Consider the following 21390-nt stretch of genomic DNA (forward strand, 5'->3'; position numbering starts at 1 on the left):
TTGAAGACATCTTCAATATTTCAGTATTCCTGTGATCTGCAGATTAAACCCTAAATCTAATCCGTCCTCTGGCTGTTTCTGAGGTTGGACTCAGCCTTTCCGGTACCACCACTCTGCCTGCTAACCTGCAGCTCTGGTCAGTGTGATAGGCCAGGGGGGGATCCATCCACAGCCCCCCTGATGCATAGTAAGAGGTCAGGAGTACCAGCCCAGGTACGCTAGTGACGGGGTACACACGCAGAGTCAGTTACCAAGAAGAAATCTGATATTGGATGCTGGTAAGGAGTTCAGTGGTGGCAGCATTTGTAACCCCTCCTACTGCAGCAAAAAGGCGCATTTGGGATAATGAAAGGGAACGGTAGCAAAGTAAACCCAGTCGGTTACCAGAAGCAACAGACAGGGTGGCATAGGCGATCCATCCTGTCACAGTTTAATTTAAAGATACTATAAAATACAAAGAAATAAATGATTTGTATTAACAACATAACAACTGTAGGTCCAATATATGTCTTTTCTAGCAAAGTATCATTACCAAAGATGTTCCTTTTTCATCTGTTTATAACTATGTTATTTTAAAATTTCACTAATGATTAGAAACCTCTTCCATTAATTAAGTATTAATAAAGCGTTTGGATTTTAAAATATCTAATTTAAATAGCCATTTAAGCAAGTTAATGTGTGCTTAATAAAGAAACATTTTTCTTTTGTTTTTCTTCCAATTATACTTGAATATGTTCTTGAGAATTTTCTCTGCGATTCACTGACAATTAAATAACTTTTTGATTTACATATAAAAGCAGAAAACATATGAACCTGTTCTGTTTGGAATTATATATAATAGTTCTTTTGCTGCATGCACATTTACTTTCAATGTGGGAAGGAACAATTTACTAAATACCTTATACCTTTATATCCCCGTTCTATGGTTTTCAGCTATGTGTATATTACCAACATAGGGCCTGATGCTGAGCTAGGAGCAAAGCAAAAAAAAGAGTAAGTTTACTCCTGGACAAACCATGTTACAATGCTAAGAGGTGGAAATTAATTATTTTTTTTGCACGTATGGAAAATACTGTCTGCTTTTTCATGTAGCCCACAAATACTTGATAGCTTTATTTTTACATGTAAATTTAAAGTTGATCTAGGACATACCGTAGCCCAACTATAAATCTTTCCCCACATTTTAAATTTGCTTCCCCTCCAATGCAACATGGTTTTGTCCAGGTGCAAAGTTACTCCTTTTTTTTCTTTGTTCCTAACTCAGCATCAGGCCCATAATTGGGCGTAGACATTTGTCTATTAATTATTAACCCTTCATCTTTTATCATATATCACTTTTCAGAATCATCATTTTCCATTAATCCCGTTCTATTATTTTCATGACCACTCTAGATGAACTCTTCCATCCTCAATCAGTTAGATGCTGGTTTTTAGCTCACTGCGGATCTCTCGGATCAGTTTAATAAAATAAACAAATAGCCAGCACACCTTGCACGCACATCTGTGATCACCAGGCAGAGGTGTCTAATCTGGTTGCTCTAAAATATGACAAGGATTTTCTGTGCTCTGTGTTCTCTGCAAATTACTCATCAGAAATTGCAATTAGTGTCATAATGGCAATGGACCACCTTTAGAATCTGAGGATACCTGGTAAAATGCACCTGAATGTTAGGAACCCCTCCAGCCGGCACAACACAACCCGGAGTCTACTCTGCCAGTCAGGTGTTCACTGGAGCCCCTGATGGTGGGGACAGACTGGGCTGCAGACTGACAGAGGGTCGTGAAGTGTGTACCGGCTGGGGAGAACCCAGGCAAGAAGAGTCAGGTCCACGCAGAGGTCAAAGGTCGGCAGCAGGTAACAGTAACAATGAACAAGCTGAGGTCAGAGGTCACAGGCAAAGTAGCAGAACGAGTAAACGCGCCAAGGATCAGGGTCACAGGAAACACAAGCAAAGTCAAATACGAAGCCAAGGGTCATACACGGGAAGTCAAAACGTAGATACAGGAAACAGGAACTGGAACAAGCAGGTCAGCAGACTGGAGCACAGAAGCTATAACCGGCATTGAGGCAGCAGACCTCATTGCCTTAAATACAACCCACAACCAATTAGAACCTGCCCCTAGACAAGGCCACACTTGTAGGCTAATTGCCAGCACCTAGCAAGACCAATCAGGGCTTAGCCCTGAAATCCACACCTGCAGGCTAATGCCTGCTAATTCAGCCACAGGCTAAATCTGCCTGATTGTCCCTAGAGCGCATGCGCGCCTGGCTGCCAGGACACGGCGCTGAGGAAGCGTCCGACCGTTGCCTTGGTAACGGTCAGGAGTTGGAAGGAAATGACGTCCCGGTCGTCATGGTGACGGCCGGGACGTTGGGACCGACAGGAAGCGAGCCGCGGCGGCTGTGAGTACCGCCGCGGCTCGTGAAACTGAGCACAAAATTGGAGCAGGCATGTTGACCATGTCCCAAGACATGCTGCAATTATACAGCCACAACCTCAATTTGGTCACTCCCCAAATCCAAATGTCACTGTCTGTAGTAAAACCAGGACAATGCCATAAAAGAGCAGGACCGCAGGTATGATAGGGTATTAAGGTTTTAAATGTGACACTTTGAGGTATACTTGCTAAATTTGCTAGGGACTTACCTACAGCAGATGCCTTGACGTTGGCAGGTGAGCGTATCCCATTATACATACTTGCCAACTCTCCAGGAATGTCCGGGAGACTCCCGCATTTCGTGTGAGTCTCACGGACTCCCGGGAGAGTATGGCAATCTCCCGGATCTGCCCACAAGTGGGCAGAATTAGGTCCAAAACGCCACGATTCACTGTAAAATGATGCGTTTTGCGTCATTACGTCACGGGGGCGGGGCCAACATGACGCGATTTTCGGAGCCCCACCCCCTGCAAGCCTACCTTCCCAGGAAGGCTCCCGGATCATACTTGCCATAAGTTGGCAAGTATGCCATTATATCTATAATGTATACACAATTCTCCTACTTATGTATATGCTGCTGACACATAGTGATTTATATATTGTTTGTTTCAGAGCGCCGAACTATCTTTACTTTTCTTTTCACATACACAGTGGTATTAATTGTCCTGGCCGCAATTTCTCAAATGAATTTATTCACATGTACAGATTTCATTAACTTAAAGGTGCGCACCTTGGTTTCACTAATTTTAATTATATTATAATAACTTGTCTAGACTAAGAACATTACAGTGGTTGTCGATGGTCCTGGGTGCACATACTGGTCCTATAGGAAGTGGGAGCAAGTGAAAGCTTGTTTAACCAAAAAGGGTTCTCTGATTTCAATTGTTTGGATTTCTACATGTTCACCTGCGTTTATTAAATTGTTTGGATTTCTACATGTTCACCTGCGTTTATTAAATACATTGCTTTAACTTTCTGGCTTATATTCGGTTTCCTTCTGAACTCTAAGAACCTTTGTACTACAGAGTTCCAATTGTGAAACAGTCTTTGCCAGGAGTTATTCTTCTAGTGACAAACATCACATATTGTCTAGATAGATGAGTTTCAATGCTAATCGTCCCTGCCAATGAACTGTCAAAATGCAGTGCTGCTGCCTGACTGCAGCTCTCGACCTGACAGTGCATCAGAGCCTTTACCATTTTCAAGCTCGCATCCCTAGAGAGATATTACTTCATTCTGACCTACTTCTCCACGGGGGTTGGCAGCGGAGGCAGGTGTGATAACATCTGCAGTGTGCAGCCTGCCCACGCTATAATCAAGGTGCATGTCTCTGGAAGCAGCGTAGTTTAGCAGCCGGGTGCATTCAGCTGTAGATAGCATATATACATGTCATTTGAATATAATGTATGTGGACACATGGGGGCTAGATGTATTTTAGTGTGATGTGTAAATGAATTTTTGCCTGTTAATCATTATTTTTAGGCTAATGTTAGCACTTTCAGATTATGTGATGGTAACGTAATGCTAAATCTGAATCAGGTTTCATTGCTGCACAATTTTCCAGTTTAGTACACTATGCGGCCAATCTCTCCAGGTATCCAGCAGTGTCTAAACGCTCCCAAGTAGACATCTCATGTAAGATACATAAAATCGAAAATAACCTAATTGCAAGATGCTGTCATCAGCTATACTTACCTACAGACAGTCCAGATTTAAATGTATAGGCAAGACCCCCGTGAATGGGGCATCTCTCAAGCAAGTATTTTGAAATCCAACATTCAAGGAAGTAATCCCAGATTTAGTTCTCACATATAGAGATGTAGTACCAAGCGTGTGTGTAAGTGAGAGCTTGTAGCCTACTGGCCATCCATCAGAACGGTTTAATATAGAAGCAGGGCAGCACTGTGGCTTAGTGGTTAGCACTTCTGCCTCACAGCACTGGGGTCATGAGTTCAATTCCCAACCATGGCCTATCTGTGTGGAGTTTGTATGTTCTCCCCGTGTTTGCGTGGGTTTCCTCACACACTCCAAAAACATACTAGTAGGTTAACTGGCTGCTATCAAAATTGACCTCAGTCTCTCTCTCTCTCCCTCTCTGTGTGTGTGTACGTTAGGGAATTTAGACTGCAAGCTCCAATGGGGCAGGGACTGATGTGAATGAGTTCTCTGTACAGCGCTGCGGAATCAGTGGCGCTATATAAATAAATGGTGATGAGGATGATGATGAAGCAGCAGAACTACAGCAATACAAAGGTTTTAGATTTTCAGCAGGCTGTCTTTAGTCAAATGACAAATCATTGATGGGAATCTCTGACAGGGTGTGAATTTCTAGGCTGAGTGCAGGAACAGTGGAGTAAACAATAAATACATTATTAAATGCGACAGAAATTTGTGCCAGGAATGTTAGTAGAAGCAAAGGGAAGAGAGAGACTTGTATCGTTCAAATGAGAGTTGTTATAAGTGTCTGCAAACTGCATGTACGAAATATAGACAGGCTCAATTCAAGGAGAATATAACAGCATATAAAGCTAGCCTGAAAGAGAATAAACATACAACAAGAGGTGCTAAAGAGAAAACTCAAGAACATATTGCACAGTAAAAAAGGATTAAATAATTGGAGGAATAGTAAAGCTAAAACTGAAGGGGTGAATATGTAAAGAGATAAAGACATGGCAGGCTATGTAAGTAACTATTTTACTTTGTATTTAATGTTGAGATTTCAAAAGGGATCCCCTACAGGAAATATAGACCCTACTGTAGCGATAAATAATATTTAGTAGAGGTGTTGCTTGAACTCTCAAAGTGAAAATACATAAGTCAATGTCTTCTGATGGTCTCATCCAAGAGTATTTAAAGAACTAAAAGTAGCCCTTGCAGCGTCATCAATCAAACTTTATAACCAATCACTGCTTTAACATGATTGGAGAATGGTAGGTGTAGTTTTACTACATAAAAAGGTCGATAGGGAAGAATATAATTATAGACATTTAAGTCTCACATCAATAGAGGGAAATTAGAACTCACTTAAAAAAAGAAAAAGAATAGTTGATTATTTAGAGCCAAGATTCATGGCAGCACGTGTTACCTGCTGGGAGATCATGTCAAACAAATCCAGTGGATTTTTTGTTAATTCAGTAACTAAAGTGATAGATCAGGATGGATTAAAGGATGCAGCTTATTTAGACTTTCACAAGGCATTTCATGGGGTATTCATTCAAACTAAACATTATTGGAGACATTAGGAATGGGTAAAAGAATTGCAACAGGGTTGGTATCTCAGGAGTAGTAAAACAACTAGTGATTTAGAAGAAATACAGGAATTGAAGTGTGGAATCCAAAACTTATGACATTAAAATATAAATTAATGCATGTGGGACCACAAATCTGAATGTAGAATACAGGATGAAATGTATTTCTTCTAACACATTTGTGTCTGAAATTTGAAGGTTCAGTTGAAAGTAAATATTATAATATAATGGCTTCTTTCTGGTGTCTTCTCCTCACAATTATAAGTTACCTGGTGCTTGTTTAAGCCTTAAGCAGTTGCTTATTTCATAAATCTGTGCGTCTCCTCTGATTCTCTACCCCCATAGTTTCAGTCTTTCAGTTCCCTTTGTTGCCTCTTGTTTTATCTCCGTAGATAATTATTTCATAGTACAAGATAAAATGACATATGTTTGAATGCTTTGAGGCTGGTGACAGGTAGAAATAATATGCAGAAGCCCTGAGACAAAAATACTTTAAGAATCCCATTAGCTGCATGTAGGGAGAGCCTCATTCTGCCATAACTAGACATAAATTAATTTAAAAGTTTATTCCATACTCACCTTCTCTCTCCCGGAAATTCCAGGAGGTTCACAAATTTCGTAGAGACCTCCCAGACTCCCGGAAGAGCAGGCATCCCCCAGGTCTAGGTGGAGGTGGCGCTTAATGACACGAGTCTCGTCATCAAGCCCCATTCATGATAGGCAGTGCTGTTAATTTTGTTATTTCAAAGCAGGGGGGGGTTCCACTGTGAAGCAATGACATCATCACCACGCCCCCTCCTGCACTTGTCACCTGACCTTCATTGCAGGATTTAAAAGTCAGCAAATATGGTTAATTGGTTAATTCTTTTCATTTGCCTGACGGAATACAGAATACTGGGAAATCACTTTGTAAATACGGCTTTTACAGAGAATAAAGGGTGGGGACACTTTCTGCGAGATACTTAAGTCAGAGTTTATTTCCAAATGTATTAGGCCCAATTATTAAAATTTACTAAAAAAAATAACTAAAAAATGTAATAATTAAAACCAGCTGATTAAAAGTAAAAAATAAAAAATGTTTTAAAAAAAGAGGATTGTAGTTATACATGTATTGGCGGCGGTAACCCCTTAATGTATAGGGCGAAGCCCTGTCACCAGCAAAAACACCAAAGTCCAATAGTGTAAAAGCAATAGTTACTTATTTGGTATATGTTGCACTGTGCAGAAGAGGTCACGTGACGAGGAAGTGGACTGCTCCTGTTCTGAAAAGATCAGGGGGACCTGGCTGGGGGGTGCAGGTGAAGGCTCGGCAGACCACTCTCCCACCGCTCTTTATATTGTAAGGATGGCAGTTTGCCCCCCTGAGGTTAAGGTTAAATGATGTATCATATTCCTGAACTGTCTTCTGATTGGCTCTAACACTCAGGCTGGGCTTCAGCATGTAATATTCATGTCTCCCTTGTTACATTTTACAAATAATAATATGATATAGATACAACAACAGAACTGGCGACCTGAATATATTTTGCACAGTATGACCACACTTGTCAAGGATGCAAAGAGTGTTAAGACATACCCACAAATATTTCAAAATTGTAAATGTACCTAAAGTATACTGTGTGTTTCTGTAGTGTAGTTATCTCCACAGCGGTGACCACGGCTACAGCCACTCCAGATTTATCATGGTCAGCGCCAAATGCCACTTCCCTGTTCGCTCTAAACTCAGTTCCCAGGTTGGTATCCCAAAGGCAGTTCCAGTTTGTAACAGGATCACATAGCCAAGGATCCACCCTCCTGATTACCACCGCCTGATGTAATGCACGCAGTACAAGCACAGAGCAAGAGAATGTGCCCTGCCTGCAAGAATAAGTTTCTGGCTGCCAGTTTAGACCTGAACGCAAAAATTATAACTAGACTCTCCAGCCATCACAATGCTGGAGAGAGGGCACTCAAAACATTCCCCATGGTAGGTAAAGTTTAAATAGAAAAATGGCAAAAAGTGTGAGATATGAACTACATATTTTCAAATAATTTATTTTTGTTTCTGTGGGGATATCTATCTAAATGAGTACTTTACAGCTAAAAGAATATTCTTAGGGTGCATCCATAGCAGGGAGCATAATGTAGTGAAAAAATATAAACCTGACATGTGTCAAAAAGTAAATACAGTAGACATCACATCAAACTGACCATCATATACAGCCTATATAGTCCAACACACAGTATATACTCATGTGCAACACATAGTCCATATGTCCCTGTTGAGTTACATGGTCATTATAACAACCCTGTCCCATCATATACAGGGGGGGGGAAATGTGGCCAATGATTAATAGGCCTCTTGGTACTGACAGAATGTCAGGAAGGCCTTATAATTCCATGGGAGGGTGTCAGGAAAGGATGCAAGGAAGTGATGAGCTATAGATCAGGCTTTTTTTTTACCTATTTATGTGGTTGTTATATTGTCATATAACACCAAATGACTATTCCATTCTCCAAAAATATACCATAGCACCAAAAAGGAGCCATTAATAACAGCCTCCAGAAATTGTAATAAGCAGTAGACAGCAGCACTCTGCAGTACAATGTAGCAGATATGAAATAGTACATAAGAAGAATAGACTATTTTCCATTCATCTAAAACATCGTACACACTGGAAAAAATGGTGTTTTATCTCCACTGCACTTTGTTGTGCCCATCATACAGTGGGGTGTCACATTAGCAAATCATTTCAAAGGACACTTTACTGCTTGGGAGGTTTGTGTCAGGTCTGAAGGGTGAGGTCAGTGGGGCAAATGCATTAGGCCCTAAGCAGTGGAAGGACCCAGTCTTTGAAATAAAAAAATTAAAATATTTCAAAAACTTCCAACACAACACAGCTACACCTGCCTCGTACAAATATGGGATTTGGCCTCCAATACCACCTCTATGCTGATGACATGCAAATCTATCTTTCCTCCCCTGATCTCTCTCCCAACTTCCTAACCCAGGAATCTAGCTTTCTCTCTTCTGTCACTACCCGGATGTCACAGCGCTTCCTGAAACTCTCCAAATCCGAGATCATCAACTTTCCTCCTGTCAATGTTGCTATCCCTCCCAATATCTCCCTCTTGGCTGACAACATCACTCTTTCTCCTGTCACCCAAGCCCGCTGCATTGGAGTCACCCTTGACTCTACCCTCAGCTTTACCCCTCATATCCAGTCCCTCACCAAATCCTGCCACTTCCTCCTCCGTAGCATCAAGAAAATCCGTTCCTTCCAGTCTCAGGAAGCAACCAAAATACTGGTCCATTCACTCATCATTTCTCGTCTTGACTATTGTAACCTCCTTCTCACTGGCCTTCCCGACTCTCACATTTCTGACCTTCAAACCATACAGAATGTTACGGCTAGGCTCATCTTCCTCTCCCACCGCACCTCTTCTGCTTCTCCTCTGCGTAAATCCCTTCATTGATTACATATCTGTTTCAGAATTCAGTTCATGCTCCTTACCCTAACTTACATAGCCCTTACAAATGCTTCTCTATACCTACCCGACCACTCCGCTCCGCCTCTGACCTACACCTCAATTTACCTCATCTGATGCTCGCTTCCAAGACTTCTGCCGTGCTGCCCCTAATCTTTGGAATTCAATACCCCATTTCACTCAACTCAATTATTATTATATTGTAAGCATGTTATCCAAAATGATGGGACTGCCCTTTATCTGGAGAAGTATTCCGGACAATAGATCCCAAATAGAGGCAACATTGTGCTCATCTAGATTTGGACATATGTAAATTTTTTCTGCATAAGACACACATTTCCATATGATGCATGTGGACTAAAAATACATATACTTACAGTACATCTGTATTTGGATTTTTAGATAATTTATTTGAAGGGGAGAGGTAGACTAAGGGCATGCAGGGGCATTCAAGCGTATGCTGAGTCCATATATACACATCAAAAAAGGATTGTAGAAGCTCTCTACTCTAAGAGTCCGTAATATTTATTCATTACCTTTCATTAAAATTTGTATTCCAAGCTGTGCTGCCTTAAGCAAAATATCAAGTAAAATTAGAGATGAAAAAAGTGTCAAAAATGTATAAATACATTTAAGCAAGTTAGTGTTAGAGTTGAAGTATGATGGCAAACAGTTTCCCCCTATGTTATTAATATCCAATGTGTGCATAGTAATAACTATAAAAGGGGGTGAGGGGGGGGCTAATCCCAAATATGGGCAGCTAAGAGGCCTACATTGTAACCATGCAATTAGAAGGGGATGATGGCACAAGATACATATAGGATGATATGAAAAGGTATTAAAATCGATTCAGTCTAGTAAACATAACCATTCTAAATATCATCATGGATTCATCTCTGTGTTCAAGGTGTTCAGTAATTACATGTGATTTAATTATTAATATGCGAGGAATGCTATCCCCAACTTATAAAATAAGAAATGGTAAAATATTTATTACATGCAGATATATAAACCATATCCTATTAGGTGTTGTCAATCCTCTGGATTATAATTAACTCTTTTATATTTTCTAGATTCTTTTGTCATTTTTTTTTACTTTTCAAATGTAACTTGAACTGATATTCGCCAAAGAACAACATCGTTTGTAATTAGAATTTTATTCAATTGGAATATAAACTTAATGAATAAACAGTATAGACTGTTAAAGAGCCTCCACAACAGAATCTTTTTTTCGCCCACTACATATAAATATAATGATTAGATAGTGATGAGATAAGGGTATAGGGTGGGACCCTTTCGTTCCTGGGCTATCCTTATTTCTTGAAAATGTATGCTAAGTACAGGAAGTACGTCTTTACGTAATTAGGACATAATTAATCACAGACGAATCCCCAGACATGGATTTGGTGAGGCATGTTTCTTCTGGGTGCTGGGGGACTGGTGCAACAATATGCAATGATGATGATGACATCAGCAGCATTATCTAGCCGCTTCTGATTGGCTGATTGCATATTAACCCTTCCAGCTGATACTACTTAAATCATTAGCATTGTGGCTATATTATATCAAGTCGTGGTTGTCAATTCCCATTACTTAACTGACATTTCCATTTGCACTACTGCAGAAAAGAAGATTCCCATTAGATTATTAGGGGGATATTCAATTGTTGCTCCGGACCGCAAAAAAACGAGCGCGTTAAAACTATTACCGTTTATACGGCAATTACTCGCTGAATTTCATCTCGAGATGAAATTCAGCGAGTAAACTACCGTATTAACGTTTTTTAAGCGCAAGTTTACCGTATAAACGGTAATTTTTTTAATGTGCTCGTTTTTTTGCGGTCCGGAGCAACAATTGAATACCCCCCTTAGAGCGGTAAACAATCTATTTGGAGGTGTTTTTATTTTATTACATTTTATGTGGAAAACAGTTTTCTTCCATATAGTACAACACAATATAATTTTTTTTCTGCCCAGATTCTTGCCTCAAATAAATCATCATCATCAACAGCTATTTATATAGAAACACGGGGAGAACATACAAACTTCACACAGCTAAGGCCATGGTCGGGCATCAAAGTCATGACTCCAATGCTGTGAGGCAGAAGTGCTAACCACTAAGTCCCTCCAAAGTTTAGTGTTTACTGTGGGATGGTCCACGAAAGCTAATGTTTGAAAGGCAAAGTAATTTTGGCAAACTGAAAGTGGGTCACCTAGAGGTATAAATGTACTAAGTAGAAGGGGACAGAGAGCGATTGCTTGGTGGACAAGGATAAATTAGAGGCACATTGTAAATAGGTACTCAGCTTCTCCCACACCCCCAGGTTAGCCTTCCAATTCCAACTGTGCAAGGACCTCAGAAGGAAGTAATTGAAGGGTGAAGTTATATCGGCCATATATATATAAACATAAACATAGCCCTAAAAGGAAAACCAATAACAGCACAGGGAAGGATTGTATGGCAAGGATGAAGAATTAGGTGATGAATGTAATGCTCTGTCCAATGACAAACTCTATTATCTGGTATGGAGAATAAACATAACTTAAAAATTAAGAGGAATTATAATTTACTTAGATGTAATGGGTAATAGATTAAAGGAACATTTGCAGCGAGAGGTACTAGGTTCCCTTGACATTGAGGATAGGGGAAATGGAAATTTTGGCACACAAGAGAAGAAAAATCATCCTGGGGAGGAAAACTGTGAAGGACTTGGACCTTAGGATCAACATGCATGTCGGTGTCTGAGTTTGGAATATAGGGCCTGATTCATTAAGTAAAATTGAGTAAGCAGTCTCCTGGACAAAACCATGTTACAATGCAAGGGGTGCAAATTAGTTTTCTATTTTGTATAAGTTAAATACTGTCTGTTTTTCATGTAGCACACAAATATCAACTTTAAATTTCAGTTTACAAATAAGCTATCAAGTATTTGTGTGCTACATGAAAAAACAGACAGTATTTAACTTATGTGCAAAATAGAAAACTAATTTGCACCCACTTGCATTGTAACATGGTTTTGTCCAGGAGACTACTTACTCAATTGTTTTACTTAACTTTCCTTAATGAATAAGGCCCATGGTGTGTATTACATGTGGATTTCCAGAGATTGGGTTTTTGCATTTGGTTTCCTGCACCTCCATACCCCCCTTCTTGGAATGCTCCAATATAAAATCAACAATCAATAAGCTTTTATTAAGCTATTAATGAGCCCTAAATTGTAAATTAACTTATTCAAAAGAAAAAAAAACGGAAGAAAAATGGAACCCCTAATTTGCATGCTGCAGATACGGATAAATGAGAAGTTAATTAAAGAAGAACTAGGGAAATTAACTTCATATGCATCATTATGTAGCTGGAACTTCAAGAACATTACAGCTGGGAGTTGTGAATGATGTGAGAAAGTACATTTGGAAAAGAGGAACGTAAAAGCAACTTTAAAAGGTGATGAAATGTAAATGGTTTGAAAAATTTATTGCAAACAAATAAATTATGACATTTAACTGAGTGAAGGGCTGAGAAGACGGGTACACAGATATGCAAATCATTTCAAAAACTGGTGAACCAATGTACAAACTGAATGTAGGACTGGTGAAATTGGTATATAATCTGAATAAATAACCTGGGGATATGGGTATAGGAATCTGGAGAGAACTAGAGATATGTATCGGAAGGAACTAAAGAAATGGTTAAGTAAACAACATGGAACCTAATAAATGATATAGACTGGGTATATAGGTCGAATAAATAACTTGGGAAACTAATATACAAATTGATAAGGCCTCCACACATATTCAACTTCATTCAGATTGGAGAGACACGAATATAAATTGAATGATGACTATTGGGTACATGGATTGAGGACTAGAAAAGTGGGAATAAAAATCAAATCAAAGGCTGGGTAAAGTAAGTATGGAAGAATGGGGGTAACTATCTGGGAAACAGCTGCTGAGGGAGAGAAGAATGTTCCTACCTAGAAACCTTGGAGACTCCTTCACAATTTTGCTATGGGGCTCCCAAAGGTCTAGTTACACCCTTTGTGGAACCAAATTAGACTGGAAACTGGTACATGAATCAAAAGGACTGGAGATCCTAACCCCAGCGCAATGATGCAAATGGCCCTTGGCCCCTGGACCTCCACTCTGGGATCTATGGCATCGATGGACTTGAGACTGTCCCTGAAAATTAGGGACCGTTGGCAGCTTTATTAGTAATGTAAGTAAAATACAGAGTACATATGTTTAAGTTCATCTTGCTGTCCATGTTTCCTCATTGTTACATGTCCCCAACTCTGACTGTACTATGCCACCATATTTTACGACTAAGTGCCAAAGTCCCAAACTGCATCTGGCAACTGTCACCTTTCAAACACCTTCATTTTCACAACCTGGTGTTGCTCTTTATCTAGTGCTTGTAGTGGGTTTACTAGTGCAGGCCGGCTGTAGTGTCTCCATGTGCCTTTGAAATCTGTTGCTATGGAAACCTCTGCTGCAAGAGGCAGTACTCCGGTCCCATGTAAAAAGAGAGAGAGGTCCATGATTCTAGGGAGACAGATTGAACCTGACAGGCTGCTCATAAATGATATGAAACATTAATAAATCCCTGTCACTACATTTCTGTACAGTGTGTGCGGGTGTATGCAGAGCAATATCACCAGAGTAGCAGAGATACACATAATATTGTGCTTGTTTTAGATGTGCCTATGTTCATGTTTTGCATCAGTTATCTCTAATGCTAGAATATTTATTTACAATATATTGGGGGCAGATGAGAAGAAAACAACATTACAAATAGCTGTAGCTGGTGAAAATATAAATTCTGTGGGATCATCATCATCATCATTTATTTATATAGCGCCACTAATTCTGCAGCGCTGTACAGAGAACTCACTCACATCAGTCCCTGCCCCATTGGGGCTTACAGTCTAAATTCCCTAACACACGCACACACACACACAAACACACACACAGACAGAGAGAGACACACAGACACAGACTAGGGTCAATTTGATAGCAACCAATTAATCTACTAGTATGTTTTTGGAGTGTGGGAGTAAACCGGAGCACCTGGAGGAAACCCACGCAAACAAAGGGAGAACATAAAAACTCCTCACAGATTAGGCCATGGTCGGGAATTGAACTCATGACCCCAGTGCTGTAAGGCAGAAGTGCTAACCACTACGCCACCGTGCTGCCCATTTATATAGCGCCACTAATTCTGCAGCACTGAATTCCGCAGGGATGACTATGTCTCAATGTAACTTTTTAATAGGCTATAAGACTATGGTAAGAGTGGTCCCTACAACCGAAAGCACTTAAATGCAATAAGTTTGCGTGACCATACAAAGCAATCAGCTCTTAAGGGTAAAAGTTTTGCCAGGCCAATTTCCATCAACCAATTAGATCCGCAGGGGGGAAGTCCTTTAGATTCCCTATATAGGATACCTCATTAAATCCTGCCTATTTTGCTGCACAAAATCCCTCCCCTCTCCCTTTATAATGTCTATGTTTTTGTATAATGCATGCGTGTTACTAATTTCTTTCTCCCTCCTTACAGACGAGGCACATTTGGCAGGAGAGCATTGCGGCCAGCGACTAATACAAGGCACTTTGAATAATTGGCCGCAGGTCACTTCCTCCTTCCAGGTACTATGGTTTGTGGTCCTTTGTGTAGAGGACCCCTTGACCTGTTTGTGTGGAAATGTCATTGTGAGTCCAGAGGGGGTGTTGTTCCTCTGATGCCAGATTAAGCTCTGGCCACTCACTGTTTCCACGCCAGTTGGTCATCCACTCGATTTGGTTTAGTATTAGTTTATTTAGCTGAACTGGCATTTTGGTTTCTCCACCAACCGTAATCAATTATGATTAAACTGTGGCCTTTCTGCCAAGATTCACAATGGTATATGTGTCTTATTTTCAATGTTAGAGTGATACGTTTGACGTGTTACAAGAGGTTTAATGTGCAGAAGAAGGAAGCATCAACATTATGTAGTTTATTTATTTTGCACTACTTGGATCTATTTGTCTGCAATTAAAAGGCAAACAGCTAGCCTCACTTACTAGGCTGCTCTCCACATTATCACAACCACAGTGCTCAAACATCTGGAAGTCTCCTGGTTCTATAGGAAATACTTAATGTACAATACAAGTCATTTACAGTCATCCTATAAGTGGTCATTTTGTTTTTTAAGTGATACCCCAAATGCTAGTGTGCTATTGTTCCAAGAGGACCAGTGTCAGTGTGCTATTATTTTTGGACCCCGAAATAGATAGGCAATTCCCAGCAGAATAGATTGTATATCTAACAATCAGGGAGCCCTAAAAACATGTTCTGTGACTCCAGCTCGGGTTTCAATAATTTTACTCTACAAAATAAAATCTTGTCTTTTCTCCACAGAACTGGTTGACTGGTGTGCTTACTCCATACTTAGTAAGGAACACCTTCACTCACACTAACTCCTCCCATCAGCCCGTTCACACAAATACTCCTCCAAAAATGTAGTCATTTCGTCAGTCATTTCGCTCTGTATAAACAAATTTTTATTCAGCTTCCAAACCTTTTTGCACATAGTATTGGTAGAAAAAAAATTGCATGGTAATGTCAATTTAATTTTTACACAACTTACTTAAAATATAGCAAATGCAGTTATACACCCCCTTTAAAATATGCCAGATGCAGATTTTTATATTTTATTTTTAGAAAATGAATTGATACAAATCTGATGGTTAGTGCATTCCTCATCAGTATACAGTTTATAAGATTAAATATGTATTGTAATCCAGTAGCACATGGCTTTTAACCAGTCTCCCCCCTGTTGTAGTGACATACTACATAAGTGAGTAGTTGTAAACAGATTGACCCGGCCAACCTAAAATATATGACTACTACCAATGTAGGTTTGAGAGAGGGATGGGAAGGTATTTACAAAACTTCCATTCTGTTTTTTGTGTTTGCTTTTAATACAAACTCAGCTATGAAAATCTTTAAATACAATTACATAGTTGTGGGGATAATGAGTCTACCTTAGCTAAAAGACCGGTTAGGGCAAAAGTAGGCAACCTGATGTTGCATAAAATTTTGTTCCACATGGCATGCTGGGATTTGTAGTACCACAGTAACTTAGAGGTGAACATCTCACAATAGCTGGAGAGCCAAAGGCAGGCATGGCATGCTAGTACTTGTAGTTGTGGAACAACTGTAAAGCCCCAGGATGTCTGGGCTTGGCTTATAGTAAAGATTGGCAGTCATTGCTTTGCTGAATAGCCAGTTGCAGGCTATATAGTTTTTTTTAATTTCAGATTTTAATGTCAGTAAAGGTACTTAAGACTGACCTATGTTCGGATGCTTCAGTAGACGACAAATTCGTGCTTCACGCTCCAGCTTCTGGTGATCTGGGGGAAAAAACAGTATGGTTAGGAAATTATTCCAGGACACTACGTTTAATCCAGCATAAACAAAGAGTTCAATAGTTTACAAATATATTATAATGAAGTCCGGAGTGTCTTTAGCCCATAATTTGGGCTATACTCTTGAATAGTTGCTGGTGACCTCCTCTGTCAGCCAGCTAGTTGTAAGATATTAATAACACAACTTGGAAGACACTCAGCGTTTTAACACCTTTACATTTTTGGCTTGTGAATGAGAGGTAAACAAACATACTATCCTACCTTCCTTAAATTTAAGTTCTGCTGTCTAAGTGTTTTATTGTAGTTTTAGGGTAAATCTAGAGATATATCAAATATGTTACTTGATTGGTCAGACTGCTATGAAAAGAGTGTAACTGGTCACAGCATGTAAAATCTTCAGTGACTTTTCCCTGTCTCTCACCATAGTATAAACCAGGGGCAGGCTGGGCTGGGGGGCAGGGGGTTATCTGCTCCAGGGCCAGTCCCATAATGGACTACCGTAGGCTGGGTCACTGGGTCACCTGCAGTTTTTTCCCTTTAAAATGTTCCTAATAGGCTGCTGAGCGAAGTCTTGCCACCCGGGATCAAATTTGCCAGCCCTCCCCTGGTGTAACCCAAGGGAATAATGGGGAGATAGGGAGAGAAGGTTGTAAAAGAGTGTTCTATCATTTGAATGAAAATGAATGACCATATGAGGGAAAAAGTGGTAAAACTGAATGTAAACCAATAAGAAGAAGGATAAACAAGGTATAAAATAATTGATACCTAGCAATAAAAAATGTAAAATTAAAAAATGTATTAATAATGGATGAAATGAATATGTGTGTAGATCACAATGTATTCATTTCAAGGCTTTCATTCCTGCTTCCAACAAGTAACCTGTCTGTTTTTTTAATTTTATGGGCTCTATTTACTAAGCTGGTTCCGACCCAGTGAGGAATCAGAGATACCGATGTGAGTCACGGTAAGATATTGGGAGGTGAAGACAATTTATGTGCTGTCGGCCTGATTCATCATAGAGATGAGTGTTAGGAGCATGGATGTCTGCTTTAATGCACATCCTTTGTTGTACAAAGAGCATTAAGTGTGGCAAGAGCCAAGAGCTAATGAGAAGAGAGGCTCTGTAGTAAAGTTAAATGAGTGAAGTGACCCTGAGAAGAGATACTCTGTACTGAGGTTAGAGGAGTGAAGTGAACCTGAGAAGAGATACTCTGTACTGAGGTTAGAGGAGTGAAGTGACCCTGAGCAGAGATACTCTGTAGTGAGGTTAGAGGAGTGAAGTGACCCTGAGAAGAGATACTCTGTACTGAGGTTAGAGGAGTGAAGTGACCCTGAGCAGAGATACTCCATAGTGAGGTTAGAGGAGTGAAGTGAACCTGAGAAGAGATACTCTGTACTGAGGTTAGAGGAGTGAAGTGACCCTGAGCAGAGATACTCTGTAGTGAGGTTAGAGGAGTGAAGTGACCCTGAGAAGAGATACTCTGTACTGAGGTTAGAGGAGTGAAGTGACCCTGAGCAGAGATACTCTGTAGTGAGGTTAGAGGAGTGAAGTGACCCTGAGAAGAGATACACTGTACTGAGGTTAGAGGAGTGAAGTGACCCTGAGCAGAGATACTCCATAGTGAGGTTAGAGGAGTGAAGTGACCCTGAGAAGAGATACTCCATAGTGAGGTTAGAGGAGTGAAGTGACCCTGAGAAGAGATACTCCATAGTGAGGTTAGAGGAGTGAAGTGAACCTGAGAAGAGATACTCTGTACTGAGGTTAAAGGAGTGAAGTGACCCTGAGCAGAGATACTCTGTACTGAGGTTAGAGGAGTGAAGTGACCCTGAGAAGAGATACTCTGTACTGAGGTTAGAGGAGTGAAGTAACCCTGAGAAGAGATACTCTGTACTGAGGTTAGAGGAGTGAAGTGACCCTGAGCAGAGATACTCCATAGTGAGGTTAGAGGAGTGAAGTGACCCTGAGAAGAGATACTCCATAGTGAGGTTAGAGGAGTGAAGTGACCCTGAGAAGAGATACTCCATAGTGAGGTTAGAGGAGTGAAGTGACCCTGAGAAGAGATACTCTGTACTGAGGTTAGAGGAGTGAAGTGACCCTGATAAGAGATACTCTGTACTGAGGTTAGAGGAGTGAAGTGAACCTGAGAAGAGATACTCTGTACTGAGGTTAGAGGAGTGAAGTGACCCTGAGCAGAGATACTCCGTAGTGAGGTTAGAGGAGTGAAGTGACCCTGAGAAGAGATACTCTGTACTGAGGTCAGAGGAGTGAAGTGACCCTGAGAAGAGATACTCTGTACTGAGGTTAGAGGAGTGAAGTGACCCTGAGCAGAGATACTCCATAGTGAGGTTAGAGGAGTGAAGTGACCCTGATAAGAGATACTCTGTACTGAGGTTAGAGGAGTGAAGTGAACCTGAGAAGAGATACTCTGTACTGAGGTTAGAGGAGTGAAGTGACCCTGAGCAGAGATACTCCGTAGTGAGGTTAGAGGAGTGAAGTGACCCTGAGAAGAGATACTCTGTACTGAGGTCAGAGGAGTGAAGTGACCCTGAGAAGAGATACTCTGTACTGAGGTTAGAGGAGTGAAGTGACCCTGAGCAGAGATACTCCATAGTGAGGTTAGAGGAGTGAAGTGACCCTGAGAAGAGATACTCTGTATTGAGGTTAAAGGAGTGAAGTGACCCTGAGAAGAGATACTCTGTACTGAGGTTAGAGGAGTGAAGTGACCCTGGTGCCATTGAGGCTGTGAAAGAAAGACAAAGTGGCAATCTCAATCAGTGAAAGTTTCAGCTTTGGGGATAAAGTATGTGACATACCTCAACCTCAATTCGCACCTCATACCTCAATTCATGCAACCAAGAACTATAGTAATAGAGGTAGTTGCTTTGTTTTCATAAGAAAAATGGTCTGGCGCCCATTAATTTGTCAATCAGAGATTGTACTGCTCTATTATGCCTGTGTCTGCACCACACCCACACCTAGGGGTATATTTACTAAACTGAGGGTTTGAAAAAGGGGCGCTGTTGGCTATAGCAACCAATCAGATTCTAGTTATCATTTGTTTAGTACAATTATACATTTATCATACCCACTCCTCCCATTGTCTGTACACATAATATGGGTGATTCATCTAGGATAACCTTGAGCTCAACAGGCTGTGTTATACACAACCAACCTTTATGCATTTCCTCCACTCTCAGTTATACATCTCATGAATGCCAGGAAGTTGCAAGAATGTGTCATGTTTTCTTTATTAAGAAGTTATATTAAGTTGTTTATTAAGTTGTTTAGTTATATAAGAGTTTTGCCACAAAATTGGTGGCTTTCCCAGTTTACAAAAACGGATCATGCGCTGCAATAAATGATGATATCAACAGCTACATCTGTTAGATCTCTAAGACAGCAATTAGTTGAATTGTTCCCCACAAACCTAAGCTTCAAACTAAAAGAAAAACAAATGTTGCATTCTAAATAGTTTCTAAAAGAAAAAAGATGTCCACCTTTTTATTAGCTATTATCGTTTCATTATAATAATGTGCACTCTTCGTTTTTGCAAATAGAATTGCATTTTGCTACAGGTCATACTTACCTACCCGCCCTGAGTTTCCGGGCCACTCTGGAATTTCAGGGAGGGGATAGGACATAATGACATGAATCGCGACTGGGGATGAGGCTATGGTGACCCAATGGCATTACCATACCCCTCTCTACATTTGTCACATTAGACAGCAAAAGTTGGCAAGTATGCACTAGGGGCCTGATTCATTAAGGATCTTAAATGAAGAGGATTCTTATTTCAGTCTCCTGGACAAAACCATGTTACATTGCAAGGGGTGCAAATGAGTGTTCTGTTTTGCACATAAGTTAAATACTGACTGTTTTTTCATGTAGCACACAAATATCAACTTTAAATTTCAGTGTAAAAATAAGCTATCAAGTATTTCTGTGCTACATGAAAAAACAGTCAGTATTTAACTTATGTGCAAAACAGAAAACTCATTTGCACCCCTTGCATTGTAACATGGTTTTGTCCAGAAGACTGAAATAAGAATCCTCTTCATTTAATGAATCAGGCTCCAGATTCGGTGAATTGATTGTATGAATATTGGTTCTGGTGACAAAATGGCTGCCTCCACTATTTATATGAGCTGGTTCTACTAGATCAATGAGTACTTTAGTTTTGTAGCATTCACATTGGCTGGTACTTATTGGATAACTTTCAGGTAATATTTAGCAAAATCATATGTATTTATCATTATGTTATGTAGTAGTAATGAATGGAAATTTTTAGAGGAGGGAAGGGAAGTTGGGGGTGGCCTACTGCGCAAGAAGCGCTATGAAGGCCCCACGGAATGTGACGAAGCTGCAGCGCAAACATATTGTCCCAATTTTTCTAGTGGCAATGTTGGGAGGTGTGTTTATATGTATTTGCTCTATGACAAGGATAGAAACTGATAAAATAAAACACTGTTATGCCTGTAACTACATTCTCAGCAGGAAATTTCAGAAAATATGAAATGAAAAGTCGAAATAACATATCCTGTTATTTCATCCAATGATTTCTCTAAACTGATTAATCTGGAAATAAAAGATTTAAAAGCTTATAAAAAGCTTGAAGGGCTGCATTTAGAATTTGCTGTTCAATGGAACATTCAGCACATTGTTTATGAAGTGTTTTTAACATTGTTATTTCCAAACTGCTCAGCTTTGAGGGGAACAGTGAGTAGAGCAGAAATTGTATGAATATGATGTAAAATATTCAGTTGGACGCAGCTGGACTGGAACAGCTGCTTTCAGCATTTTGTGGATTTAATAATTTACTTCCCCATGTTAG

The 21390-nt window shown here is 40.1% G+C and overlaps 1 protein-coding gene across 5 annotated transcripts in view; it reads right to left on the minus strand.

Annotated features, from left to right (window-relative positions):
* Window positions 1-21390, minus strand: part of CAMK2A (calcium/calmodulin dependent protein kinase II alpha) — a 180873-nt gene that overhangs the window by 76437 nt on the left and 83046 nt on the right. For all 5 annotated transcript variants that reach the window (XM_075210047.1, XM_075210045.1, XM_075210050.1 and 2 more), the window contains exon 3: window positions 16484-16543. In XM_075210047.1, the coding sequence (XP_075066148.1) occupies window positions 16484-16543 (60 nt within the window). The remainder of the gene's footprint in view (window positions 1-16483; window positions 16544-21390) is intronic.

Source organism: Mixophyes fleayi, chromosome 4, assembly GCF_038048845.1.
Source record: "Mixophyes fleayi isolate aMixFle1 chromosome 4, aMixFle1.hap1, whole genome shotgun sequence".
NCBI classification, from domain to species: Eukaryota; Metazoa; Chordata; class Amphibia; order Anura; family Limnodynastidae; genus Mixophyes; species Mixophyes fleayi.